Below are 13,131 nucleotides of genomic sequence, written 5' to 3' on the forward strand. Positions count from 1 at the left end.
TGTTTATGTGATCATCATTCTTTTTCGCCATACATTCCTGTTGTACATTGGGGTGATAGTTTTACATATATCGCCTTAGTAAGTGACAACGGTCTTTTCCTGCATCTCTTCCCATTTTTCCGTCTTGTCCGTCCTGTTTTACCGGCCAGCGTACTGTACCAGATAGTCAGCGCCGAGACCGATGCCGATGACACCGCCCGTCAGCCAGCAGCCATTGACAAACCACCACCAGCAGTCCTTGACGCTCTTGAGGTTGACGCGACGGATCATGACGCCCAGCGAAACGAGTGCGCCGCCACAGCTGCCGACGAAAAAGGCCGGACCAGCGCCCGAAGCTATGCCTGCAGCAGCCAGGAGGCCGACCTGCACGACGGCCAGTCCGGTCAGCACGGACTTGGTCTGGGCGTCGTGCTTGAGGGCGATGCTCTTGATGCCGGCCTTGGCGTCGTCCTTGATGTCCATGTGGGCGTAGATCATGTCGTAGAGCACCGTCCAAGCGACGTTGGACGAGTACAGCAGGCCAGCGGCCAGCAGAGCGCTGTTGTTTGCGAGCAGGTCGACGCCGAGCGCCGGGAAGCCCATGATAGCGCCCCACGAGAAGGTCAGGCCGAGCACGAACTGTGGGTAGTACGTGACGCGCTTCATCAGCGGGTACGTGGCCACGAGCGCGAGGCTAGGAATGCCGTAGTAAAGGCACGACGTCGGAAACTGCACCAAGATGCCGAGGCCAGCCAGCAGCTGCGCCCCCGTAAAGGCGAGACCGCGGAAGGGCGTGATAGCCTGGCGGGCGAGCGGCCGGTGTCGCGTGCGCGCCACCATCGGGTCTAGGTTGCGGTCCCAGAGGTCATTGATGCTGCAGCCGGCACTGCGCATGATCAGGGCGCCCGCAAAGAAGAGCAGCGACGTGCCGGCCACGGCCCCGGGCGTCGCCATAGCCGGCTGTACCATGGGTGCCGCCATCAGCGTCGAGAAGAGGCAGGGAAAGAAGAGGTAGTACGTTCCCGTCGGCTTGTCGATGCGTGTCAGCTCTGCGTATGGAACCCAGGACGCCGGAAGCACTGAGAGGAGGCCTGAAGTCGGGCGTGTGTATGGCGGCAGTGATGGTGCCGTCGGCCGATCGTCTGTGCCAGTGCTCGCAGAGACCGTCGGAGAAGCTACCACCCGGGCCATGGCCGTCGTATGGATTCGATCCAGCGTCCGGACTCCTGCATACGGTCGACGGAAGGCGAGAGCCTGCTGCCGGTAGAGGCTCGCTGGCCGTGTTAGCCGCATGCTGCGGCTATAGAGAGATTGCATCGTTTCAAGTCCGTAAAGCTGGTTAGGCTTCGCTGGCACAGCCGAGCTCGCCGTCACAGATGTCAATCACTGGAAGAAGACGTAACTTTGCCCGAGTCTGGTGCCATTGCGCATGTGAAATATCTCTGAAGCTTTTGTGCCACATGCACGTGACTTCGGCTTGTCCCCACAACGTCCTGTAAGAGCAAACAGCTTCTCGTCTCGCCTTGCTCGCTTCTCGGAAACAGAAAACCAATGCCAGCTTTAAATTCCTGACAACTCGGTTCCAATGACACTGACTCGTGCCTTTGTTTCTCGGCAACAAAAACTACATATATCAACGCCAAGATACATATACGGAATCAGATAGCTGCAGAGTGCTGCATCGCCATTTGAAGCTCCAACCAATAAGAAGTTGCGGCGTCACTAGGACGCCCCCACCTTTCTACTGGCCCGTTTTTTCGAACTGGGAAGGAGCGTTTTGGTAATTCCTGCCGTCACTCGCGAATTGATGGAGGCAAAGTGAATAGTTCGAGCAAATATCTGGTTTTCTGAAACATCTTCCTGCAACATACACGTCGATGCGGATTGCATGAGCGGTGCTGTCCCGCTTTCGTCTGCTGCGAGCGATCGAAATAGCCAATCTATGCCGCGTCGCGACATTGCTGCAGCGCGACAACCGCTCACAGCGCCTATTTATCGCAACGACACTCGCCCACTTTATTGATCGAAGCAGCTGACGCCTGAGGAAGCAAAACCCGACGTCTTCGCGGAAACTTCCGCTGCTTGCGACGATGCCGAGCTCCCTCCATCCCCAGGCGAAGTTCGACCCGATCCCGCCAGACCTCGACCTGCACGACCTCGTTGCCGACACGCCCAACTTCGAATGGGCCACGCACATCTCAGCTTCGGAAATTTTCACCCTCGGCCAGCAGCGCTTTGAGCAGCTGGTCTACGTCCATGTCATAAACGGTGGGAAGCCACTGGTGATCAACAACTGGAATGCCCGGCTACCGAAGCACCTGTTCAGCCCGCAATGGCTGCAGGACAACTACAACAAGAAGGAGGAGAACGTGTGGGACATCAACAACAAATGCAATATCCCTATGACGATGGGTCACTACCTGCGGTCCATGAAGCAGCTGACCGACCAGTGGACGCCCCGAAATTTCCGCGACGAGCGCCGTCAGCGCCTGTACCTCAAGGACATGGACTGCCCGCCCGAGTGGACCGATCGGCTGCGCAAGGCTCTTCCGCTCAGCATCTTCTACCTCAACGAGAGCGTGGAGCCGCGGACAAGCAACGAAGTCATGGACGACGACGGCATGTTTGTCGACACGCACCAGGCAGCCCGTGCCGGCGACTTGATGAGCAGCCTGCCGCCGGAGATGCGCGCCGAGAACCTCATGTGCTACATCGGCCACGAGGGCACATACACGCCTGCCCATCGCGAGATGTGTGCCAGTCTGGGCCAGAACATCATGGTGGAGGCATCGGGCGCGGAAAAAGGCGAGCGGCCGGGCAGCTCCATCTGGTTCATGACCGAGACCAAGGACCGCGAGGTCGTCGGCGAGTACTTTCTGTCAATGCTGGGCCACGATGTCGAGATCGAGAAGCACTTTGCACAGATCAACGCGTGGAAGAAGGCCACCTTCCCGGTCTACATTGTCGAGCAGCGACCAGGCGATCTGATCCTCGTACCGCCGCTGGCGCCACATCAGGTGTGGAACCGCGGCACGCGCACGATCAAGGTAGCGTGGAACCGCACCGTGGTTGAGACGCTCGACATGGCGCTGCACGAGGCCCTTCCCAAAGCGCGGCTCGTCTGCCGCGACGAGCAGTACAAGAACAAGGCCATCATCTACTACACGCTCGGCAAGTACTACGCCGAGCTCAAGGTTGCCAGCACCGACCACCAGCTGGCGACGTTTGGCATCAGCCAGGATGTAGCGGGCAACTCCGTGCGAACGCAGCAGGTGGCCGGCGACTTCAAGAAGCTGCTGCAGCTGTATGCCGAGATTCTCGTGGACGAGATGTTTGGTACCAAAGAGAAGAACGTTGAGTACATCCCGTTCGACTCCAACATCACATGCTCGTACTGCCGGGCCAATATCTTCAACCGCTTCCTGACATGTACACACTGCACGCGGCAGCTGGGCGAGGGCGAAGACGACACGTACGACATCTGCATGGAGTGTTATGCCATGGGCCGGTCGTGCGCGTGTGTGTCGGGCCTGGGCTGGTGCGAGCAGTGGCCGTGGGAGGAGCTGGTGGGCAACTACGAGCGCTGGCGGACCATGGTAATCAGCAACGACGGCTTCATCGACGCGTTTGCGTCGCCGTCGGCCCTGCAGGTGGCCAGGCTGCGCACGGGACACAAGACCGTGGCGCAGATCTGCCAGGAGCAACTGCGGCGGCGGCCGTTTCGCGACATTACCCAGCCGCTGCCCACGAAAACGGACCGGGAGCTGTCGGAGCCGGAGGTGGATGAGGATGGCCGAGTCAAGAAGAAGAAGAAGAAGCCGATACGCGCACCAAAGAAAGGCGACACGTACCGGTGCCACTCGTGCTGCCACAAGGACCACCGGTACCGGCTCGCATTTTGCACGACGCCCGGCTGCGTGGAGGCCTACTGCTACGGCGTGCTGTACCGGGGCTTTGACATGATGCCGCAGACGGTGATGCAGCAGGAATACTGGAAGTGTCCGCGCTGCCTGAAGATCTGCAACTGCGGCGCATGTCGGCGTGTCGGCCTGACGAAGCCGTACGTGCCCAAGAGCACGCTACTCGGCCACGACACGCGGCCGATTGCGGACGACCGCAGCGTGGAGTCGCTGATCAACTTCAGACTGCACAACCTGCTCTGGCTGCGCAACGGTGGCGAGGAGGGCCGCAGCAAGGACAGCCTGCGCATGCAGCGACTGCGCCGAGCAGCCGATGAGGCCAAGGCGGCACAGCCGGAGAATGGTGGGGACATGGGTGCGCACGGCATAGTTGCGGACGGCATGGTCGGCATGGACGACATGGACATCGCAGATGGGGTGAGCGGCATGAACGGCGTGGACGGATATGCAACGCAAAACGAAGAGTACGACGGACAAGATGTTAGCATGCTGAGCAACGGCTACGCGACCGATGCGCCGCAGTCGTCGTTCCCGGTGGCAGAGACGGCTCTGGACAGCCAGTCGCAGTCGCTGCAGAACTACCCCGACCCGACTGGATATGCAGACCCCAACGAGGAGATGATGACAATGTTTGGCAGGGCGTACTACCAAAACGACGACAGCCCCGACAAGATCCTGTTCGACCCGTACAGCGAGCCACCGCCACATCAGCTGCCGGTGGGACTGGAGCTGATGGACGAGCCGCCCGAGTTTCTCGACAGCTTTGAGCAGAGGCCGGCACGACGCCCGCGGCAGGAGAAGGACATCGACCCCGACTACCGGGTACGGAAGCTGCACCGCAAGAAGGCACGGCCTCTAAGCGATCTGGAAATGCATCTGGACCCGGCGCTCTTAACCGTAAACGCGGCCCCGCCAACGATGCCGAGCATGCCACAGCCGTCTGTGGTGTCGACGGTGTCGGCGGTGTTGGCGGTGTCGGTGGTGGCCGATGGTGGCGGCAGCAACGGTGTGGCCAACCCTGCTTTGGCCGGCATGGTTGTCGATGCTGCGGCCAACAGCGCAGAGCAGCACAGCACTCCCGTCACCATAGCCTCGGGACCTGCAGCACCGGTGGTGCCGGTGGACAATCCGGACACGCACATGAACGGCTCGCACGCGGACAGCATGGCGGAAGTACAGGTGGCCAGAGACAACGAGGGCAGTGATGACAGCGTCGAGAAGGGGCCGTCGTACGGCTTCCCGGCCAACGTGCCTGAGCTGCGGCACGCGCGACCAAAGAAGTCGTATGTGGTGGAGATTGAGAGCGATGCGGACGACGATCTGCTGGACATGGATGCGTTGCTGGACATGGCAGCGTCTGCGTCTGCGGAACAGGCCGAAGCGGACAAGCAGCTGAAGCGGCCGGTAGCGCTAGCTGCGTCTCCCAAAGCAGCTGATGTTGGTGCTGGTGTCAGTGATGATGCCAGTGCTCCTGCTGATGTCGCTGTTGCTGCTGCTCCTGCTGCTGCTCCTGCTGCTGCTCCTGCTGCTGCTCCTGCTGCTGCTCCTGCTGCTGCTCCTACGCCGGCTCCGGCTCCGGCTTCGGTACCACGAAAGCGTGGTCGTCCGCGGAAGTCGGTTGCTGGCTCAGACGCGTTGTCCGGGCTCCCATTCCACGGCCTGTCGAACGATGGGCCAACGGCTTCGATCTCGCTGCCAGCCAAGCGTCGGACGAGTGTCAACCCACGCTCTGGGTCCGAAGGCGATGAGGAAAGCCAGGTCAGGCGTGGCAGGCCACGTCGTGTCCAGCACAACAGCACGCCCACTGCGGTGGTGCCAGAGGCGCCGAAGCGACGGCCAGGACGTCCGCCTAAGAAGCAGGTGTCCCCAGCTGTGCCTCCTACGCAGGTGCCGACACAGACACAGGTGCCGACGCAGTTCATGTCGATGGCTGAGCGCATGGCTCTCCTGGGCAAAAAGTTCCGGATCAGGCGTAAGTCGCCAAAACGGGACCAGGAGGAAGCAGTGGTAGCAGAAGCATCGGCAGGAGCATCTGAGTCCGAAGCCGAGACGCCAGAAAGCGTGCCGATACGGACGACGAGGCCGCCAGGGATGTCCAACATCTCTGTGCGGATTGGGCCACCGGCGTTTGCGCGGGGACCTCAGCTACAGCAACCGGCAGTGGAGAAGGTGGTTAAGAAAGGAGGAGGGACCGCAGTGGTGCTTCCCATGGCCAAACACAATGACGGGCCGACGGTGGTGCGACTAGAGGAGTCGGATAGTAACAACGATGATGCGAACGATGACGAGAGCAGCAGCGGCAGCAACGGCAGTAGTGCAGCCGAGGAAAAGCAGTTTCGCCAAGCCAGCCGCTCCAGCGGCAGCGACGAGTCAGACGACGATAGACGGCAGACTGCAGCTACCGGCCCCAAGTTTTTTGCGCGACGAGGCGGCGGGCATGGCGGCGGGCGAGGTCGTGGAGGCCGTGGAGGTCGTGGACGAGGTCGAGGTCGTGGACGAGAAGCGAGTTTTGGCAGGCTGTAGAGGGGATTGCTAGCTTCGGCATTGCATCAAGGAACGCACGACAGGAGGCACAATGGTTCTACTTTTTCAAGCACCATAATTATTTTTGGAAGATCGTTTTACGGCGACTCTCTGTTCTATCTCGCGGATCCGGTCCAAGTTGTTGATACCAAATCTCAGTCAAGCCCGGACAGTCGGATTGTTCGGACCGGTCGGCGTCTTTGCGGGCAGTTCCGGGCTGTCGCTCTTGTCGGCTTTGAGGGCCTCCTCGCTGTCGGATGCGAGGCCGGGCATCCATTCGCCGCGGCCCTCCTTGTGCTGCTTGAGCGACTGCTCCTTGAGCTGCTCGACGGTAAAGTCCGGGTCTTCTGGTGTGGGTCATCAGTCAGTTCTCGGTACTGGGAGCGGCCTCTTCTACGGGCTGTTGGTTGAAACACACCTGACTCAGACTCCTTGTGTTGCCGTACGGCCGACAGGGACAGCGCCTGTGTCTGGACGGCCAGCGGACGCAGAGATGGCAGCGGCCGGACCGGACGCAGATGGAGGGTACGCAGAGACATGGCGACAGAAGACATTTCGTTGGTGGATTTGTGTGTAATACTGGTTGTTTGTGTAAGATATGTCAAGCGGGCACAGGCACGAGGACTGTCTCAAGAGACGACAGCCTGATAGTGTAAAGCAATATCATGATGGACGTGATGACGTCAGAGACTGTGCAGTATGACGTGCAAGTAGTAAGCAATAAGGGCAATAAGATCAAAGACGTAGATGCAGGACAGAAACAAGAACCACTGTCACGTGGCTCTTTGTCCCTTGCATGGACACAAAGTAGGAAGCGACTGGCGCGGTGTAACTGCTTGATACCACACAATGCATATCTGGCAGGAGCGATGCACGATCTTGGCAGGCCGGCACACCGCCACTTCTGAGAACGATTAAACAATGGAGAAAACCTCTGGCGCACAGCCGTTTCGCATCTGGGAGCCGACAAACTCGCCGTGCATGACTCCCCGCAGAAGGCACTCTCCGACCAGCTCCACGGTGGGCTGTGTGGATGCGGTGGACAGCGAAGGACGCAAGAGGAAGGGCACCTTTCCACCGTAGAGGACGGCAACGATGTCGCCCTCGCGAGCAGTGCTGGGACAGAGGCCGACAGCGCCATCGGAGAGGACCATGAGGCAGCGGCTGACGCAGGGCGGAACGGCAGTGCTGTCGACGAGGCGGTAGCGGGGCGGCTCCCAGCGGTCGAGGTTGGCGGCCTTGTTGGGCGGCACGGGGCCGTAGCCCCAGTGGGCGTACAAGTGTTCGGCGATGACAGCGTTCGGTTCAGCGTGGCGGAAGGAGCCCTTTTCGGTGTGGGCATCGACGCGGGAGCTGACCCAGGACTTGACGACGCAGCCGGGATCGAAGATGGCGGCAAAGGCGTGGAGGAGATCGGCCCAGTAGTGGTCGTTGCTCTCCTTCTCCTCGACGCATCGCTGCTGGACCTGGTCGAAGGGAAAGGCGGTGATCTGGGTGACGATGCTGACGCGGAAGCCGCGAAGACGGAGCAGCAGCGGGTCAGCCTGCGCAGACGCGTCGAGCAGGGCGAGGTCGAGCGGGCAGGCAGCCGTGGAGGCGGCGGCAAAGTCCAACTGCGCCAGGAGCGTGGCATGGATCCAGTGCTTGCTGCCGTCGGGGCAGAGGGTCCAGGTCGGTCGAGCCGGCGATGGGGGTGCGGCCAGCGACGAGCAGTGCAGGGCCTGCCAGGTGCGGCCGGGCTGGGCGTGGACGGCCGAGAGGACGTCGAGCGAGCGCTGCTCGAGCAGAAGCCAGCGCGTCAGGTCGGCAAACACCTGCTCGACCGGCTTGGTGTAGTCAGGCCGGATAGCCAGCGGCAGGCGGCGCATGCGCTGGCCGGTCTCACGGCCAAAGGCGAGCAGGGCAAACATCTTGTCGCGCGGGTCGGTGGCCTCGACCTCGATGCCGGAGAGGAGGATGTCGAAGAGGGGTTTTTTGTCCTCGCTCACGCTCGTCGTCTTCTTTCTGTTCTCGCTTTCGCTCCCCAACACCTCCCACAACGGCGGCATCAAAGCCTGCGGTGCGCTGTGCAGCGGCGACAGAAAGTTGTCGCCCCGGTTGAAGAGCGCATGCACGGCCACCAGCTCCGACCACCGGATCGACTCCCGCCCGCAGTGCACCACTGTGACCTGACCGGCCAGCGCCTCCTGGAAGACCCAGACGCGCCGGAACCAGGAGTTGCCAAAGAGCGCTGCCATCGCGTGATAGAGCGACTCGGTGTGCGTGCCGCTGGCTGTCTCGAGCGCCCGCGCGTGCTCGTCAAAGATCAGGTGCATCCGTCGGAACAAGTCGTCGCCACCGCACTTCTTGACCTCTTTGTAAATGTCCCGCAGAATCCGCATCGCCATGCACGCCCGCCCGTCGCCCTCGCCCAGCCATACGTTGACCTGCGCCGCCGCCCCGTAGATGTCGTGCATGATCTGCACCTGGTGCGCCCGTTCTTCCAGGTCGGCCTGGTTGATGCACACCGAGTCGATCCAGAGCACTCGCTTCGTCTGGCCGTCGTCGTGGCGCAGCCGCCGGATCGCCAGCTCGACCGACCGCGACACCCGCAGAAACTGCTGCTCTGGCCGTCTCTGTCCCTGCATCTCCACGATCGCCACCTCCGTGCCCTCCTCGGCTATCGCCTCCCCCCAACAGTACGACAGCGCCTCAAACTGCGGTCCTGCCGCGCTGCTGTCGCTCGCGAGCTCTGCCGTTGCCAGCCGGCACCGGATGGCCTCGTCGTAGGCCCCCGGGAGCACCTCGAGCAGCCGGATCTCGCGCCGGTCCAGGCTCAGACTGACATACGCCAGCTTCGCTGGCCGGCTGCCTCCCGCATACAGCAGCCGTCGGGCCTGTGCATGCAGCCGCTCCTCCACGTCGCAGGGCACGTACGTCACCACCATCTCGGCCCCCGCGACCAGGTTGACCCACGCCCGGTAAAAGGCCCGCGGATACAGCTGCAGCCGGTCGCCACCGCGCAGCGACGCCAGCCACCGCGTCTTGGCGTCGTCCGCATCGCTGCCGTCCCACACAATGTCGTGTGTGCGAAAGGCTGCTGAGGCCCGGTAGTTGCTCTGCACCTTGAGCCGTCTCGGGTCCTTGTGCCCGTTGACCCGATCGGCGTACACCGAGAACCAGGTAAAGGACATCTCGTACGGCGGCACGTCGCCCGAAGTCCCGCTGAAGCCTGCAGAAAGAGCCGGGTGAAAGGTCAGAACAGGCTGCCCCGAGCCGCACCGACGCTTTGGTCGTATCGTATCTTACCTTGATCGTGCGCGGTGACAATGAACCGGACAGAAAGCACCTCCTGGGCATCGTCTGGGACGGCTATCTCCAGGTATGGCCGCTCTGCACAGTACGGCGACACATGGACGGGGCATCCTGCCTCTTTGCCGTACAGGTTTTGATTGCGAAATAGTCCCCCATCGTGTCATACCATAGAAAAACCACAGTGACATTTCAACTCGCTCAGAATCGCTCAGAGGATGGCTCGGATATAAATGGCATTACTGTAGCAGCAAGGTCTCCCTTCTGCCCGCAAAGAAGAAGATATATCTTACAACCATGCCGCCTGCTCCCGTCTTCCCCTGCAGAAAGCAGGCGGCGCATAATACTATGTAGCATGGCGTGTTTTTTAACCGTCATAAGCGCTTAAACACGGTATCGACCATCACGGCCGCCTCTGGCAAGCAATCGCCAGTTATGCAGTCAGAATTCACATACCGTTGAAATAAGCTGCAAGAGAGTATATCCGAGCGCTTGACGCCACCTCCCATCTTGCACGGCCGGCTCTTTTCGTACGAGCGCCTCAAGGTGTAACCCTCCAGTTTGCTTTGCATACGGAGTAGTATTGACGACCTTGGCGCCAGGTCCAAATTAAGAACACTTGCAGCGATACCTTTTAAGGCCTGCATGCCGTTCATCAGTCTAAATGACCGCGAGATTGTGTCGGTCTACAAGGTATGATCTTCTTTAGCAATTACACCAAATATTAAATAGGCCGTATCGCAAATGATATCTTATTTCGTGCATGTACGGAGTACGGAGTATGTCGTAAGTATCTCACTTCGTAATACGGACTTTACCGTACTAGAAGTGCCCCATCTTATGTCGTCCAGTCACATGACCGCACCCAAACACAACCCTCCGAAATGAGCCCCATTGTTGGGCAGCGTTTGCCGGTCGACCGTTGGCATTTCTGCCTTCCAATATGGCATTCCAACAAAAAGCATCCACCCTGGTCATCTAACCCACCGCATCTTGCTCCACCCGAATTTTCGCCAAATTACCTGGGCAATCTGCCTCATGTCATTACAAGCATCTCGATATTTCGATATTTCGCGTTATCGAAATGGCCATGGCCCAGATCGTCGGCCCTGCCTCCAAAAACACAATCCAAGGCAGACCGCCGAGGCGGACGACGACCAGAGGTCAGACCGCCGAGACGAGCGAGACGAGTACCTGACTGAGCCTGTCTCCGCCTCCTGAAACCTCACTGGCCCTCCGTACGTGGGGGGAAACCGCCGGCTCACGCAGCTGTGCCCAGCCTGGTTTTTCTCTACATCACCATCATCACCATCCCTTACCACGGTTCCACCCACCCTCCAACTCCTACTCGACACATAGCCTCGCCCCCTTGTCTGCATCTAGCAAAGCGCCGCCTGACGACTGGGCAATAGCGCAAGTGCCACTCCCATCATGCAGGAAGCTTGCAGAAGAACGACGCCCGTCTGCCAGAGAGAAACACACACAAACGGAGTACACTCTCGACCTCCCCTCTTCTTGGCCCCCCTCTCGCCCTCCCCTTGTCCACACATAGCCTGCCACCACCTCTTGCATTTCCATACCCGCTCTCTGCCTTTTTCCCGTTTCGCGAACGCCCCCTCCTCCTGCGCCCGTTTCCGATTCGGCTGACCGGACAGGGGACATTTCTCTGGCCCTTCAGCACTGTGCACGGAGTATCTTGCGCCGTAGCGTCAGAGCCCGGTTTTTTTTCATTGCGCTGTGCGTCACCTTCCCACTATCCTCTGTGGCGCTCCGTGTGGTCCGTAGCGAGATGGCCAGGGGGCTCCACCAGCCACGGACTCTGCTAAAGTGTACGAGACTCCGTCTTTTTGCCGCATGCTCGTATCCTTTCGTACGCAGTACGGGTACTTGGGTACCTTGCGGACACCGCCCATTCATCTTTCAAACCTCCCCGATGCAGCTGGTATCCCCATTTCCGCGCCCAAACAGCAGACTGCCCCTCATAGTACGTGTTTGGGATTTTGCGGGCCGGTATAACTGTTATGCTGGACTATGCAGTGGTGTTGTGCTGAGCTGTTCGGCACCGCAGCCGCCAGACCCGGTCGGGTGACCTGTGCAGGTGAAGGAAAAAGCCACATCAACAGCGCGCGTACGGCGAGCTCGAATTTCCGAATACGCCCCCGTCCGAGCTGCCCCCGGCTCTTTCCTCGTGGCTTCGGCCATGCCTTTCTTCTCTCGCCATCGGAAAGACAAGCACGCCCGAGAACCGGCGCGCCTTCTGCCCTCTTCTGCAGCCCATCTCTCGATCGCCCGACCCGGGACACCGTGCCCCTGTCGTCCGGCACTGTCCTGCAGCCGATGCCATCAGGGCTGCACATGGCCACCGTAAATTGCAATTGGCTCCAGATACAGACCGGCCTAGTCCCCCTACGACGTAGCGCCTTCTCCGCCCTGCCCAATGGCTATCCGGAAAAGGGGTGGCGAAGACACGGTGGGGACAATAACAACAGGGGTTTGGTCCTGTGGAGACTGGTCTTTTTCACAGTTTCCCCCAGTTTCTATTTCCGCCGAATTAGGTCTCTTGATGTGCGTCCAGAGGCATGCCGCCGGCCGCCTTTGCCGTCAGCACTACGAGTATGCGCTGCCTCTCCTTTGTTTTTGTCTCGCTGCCTCCTTGCCCCTTCCGTTTTCGGGCTGGCCCTGGCTCCTCTCTGAGGCCTGGCCATTACCTGCTACAAGTAATTGGCCTGACCAAGCGCTGCGCCTCGCCGCACTGTGTCTGTCATGCACCCTTCTCTCTCCTGCTCCCCCAACCGCCTGGAACCAGGCCGGCCTTTGTCTGCCCGTATCGTACTCCGTACATACGACTGGCGTCCTGTCCATGCATGTACTGCGTCTTGCATGCCAGCCTGTCCCTGAAAGCACTAGAACAGAGGCCTCTGCTGTTTTTGCCAGGACCCACTGCCCTGTGCGCACCACTCCTTGCTCCTTCCCCCCCCCCCCCGGCTGACCTGGTCTGCTGGCCTTGCTCAGGCTGCCCGTACTTGCCCTCCCCGACCCACTCCCCTTCTTCCCGCCCTTTCCCTCTTTTCCCTTCCCATCTCTCTCTCTGTGCTCCGTCCCTTGCTCTCCACCAACCATCCAATCTTCGAGCCAATACTTCTCCCTCTCAATCTCCCACTCTTTCCCATTTCCCTTTTCTCTTCAACATTTCCCCTCTTCCACATCCCACGTCCACCCCGACTTCTTTTCAATCCCTCTTCCCATAAACATCCTTGCCTCCCGGCACACCAGACCAACCCCTTCTCAACAAACTGCTTTTCGACAAAAAATACCTCAATACATCCTCCATATCGTCGCCTTTCATTCTATGCTTTTCGGCCTCACCGCACTCTTGCACAGCCAACGACTTCGAATTGAGTTCGAACCACCTCCATAA

General features: G+C 60.1%; 4 protein-coding genes across 4 annotated transcripts; 1 reads left to right on the forward strand and 3 right to left on the reverse strand.

Annotated features, from left to right (window-relative positions):
* Positions 1-138: 138 nt before the first annotated feature.
* CMQ_4876 (para-hydroxybenzoate-polyprenyltransferase) lies at positions 139-1,272 on the reverse strand (the record flags this gene model as incomplete). The annotated part of the gene is made up of 1 exon (XM_014313032.1): positions 139-1,272. One exon carries the CDS (start codon positions 1,270-1,272, stop codon positions 139-141), a length of 1,134 nt encoding a protein of 377 aa, XP_014168507.1.
* Positions 1,273-2,069: 797 nt separating this feature from the next.
* Positions 2,070-6,422, forward strand: CMQ_4289 (transcription factor jumonji; the record flags this gene model as incomplete). Its single annotated transcript, XM_014312445.1, has 2 exons — positions 2,070-5,348; positions 5,496-6,422. 2 exons carry the CDS (start codon positions 2,070-2,072, stop codon positions 6,420-6,422), a joined length of 4,206 nt encoding a protein of 1,401 aa, XP_014167920.1.
* Positions 6,423-6,581: 159 nt separating this feature from the next.
* On the reverse strand, positions 6,582-6,976 carry CMQ_4656 (uncharacterized protein; the record flags this gene model as incomplete). The annotated part of the gene is made up of 2 exons (XM_014312812.1): positions 6,582-6,766; positions 6,841-6,976. The coding sequence occupies 2 exons, from the start codon at positions 6,974-6,976 to the stop codon at positions 6,582-6,584; spliced, it is 321 nt and encodes a 106-aa protein (XP_014168287.1).
* A 360-nt stretch (positions 6,977-7,336) lies between these two features.
* On the reverse strand, positions 7,337-9,904 carry CMQ_4562 (heterokaryon incompatibility protein; the record flags this gene model as incomplete). The annotated part of the gene is made up of 3 exons (XM_014312718.1): positions 7,337-9,633; positions 9,711-9,794; positions 9,883-9,904. The coding sequence occupies 3 exons, from the start codon at positions 9,902-9,904 to the stop codon at positions 7,337-7,339; spliced, it is 2,403 nt and encodes an 800-aa protein (XP_014168193.1).
* Positions 9,905-13,131: the final 3,227 nt, after the last annotated feature.

Source organism: Grosmannia clavigera (genome assembly GCF_000143105.1).
Source record: "Grosmannia clavigera kw1407 unplaced genomic scaffold GCSC_97, whole genome shotgun sequence".
NCBI lineage: Eukaryota > Fungi > Ascomycota > Sordariomycetes > Ophiostomatales > Ophiostomataceae > Leptographium > Leptographium clavigerum.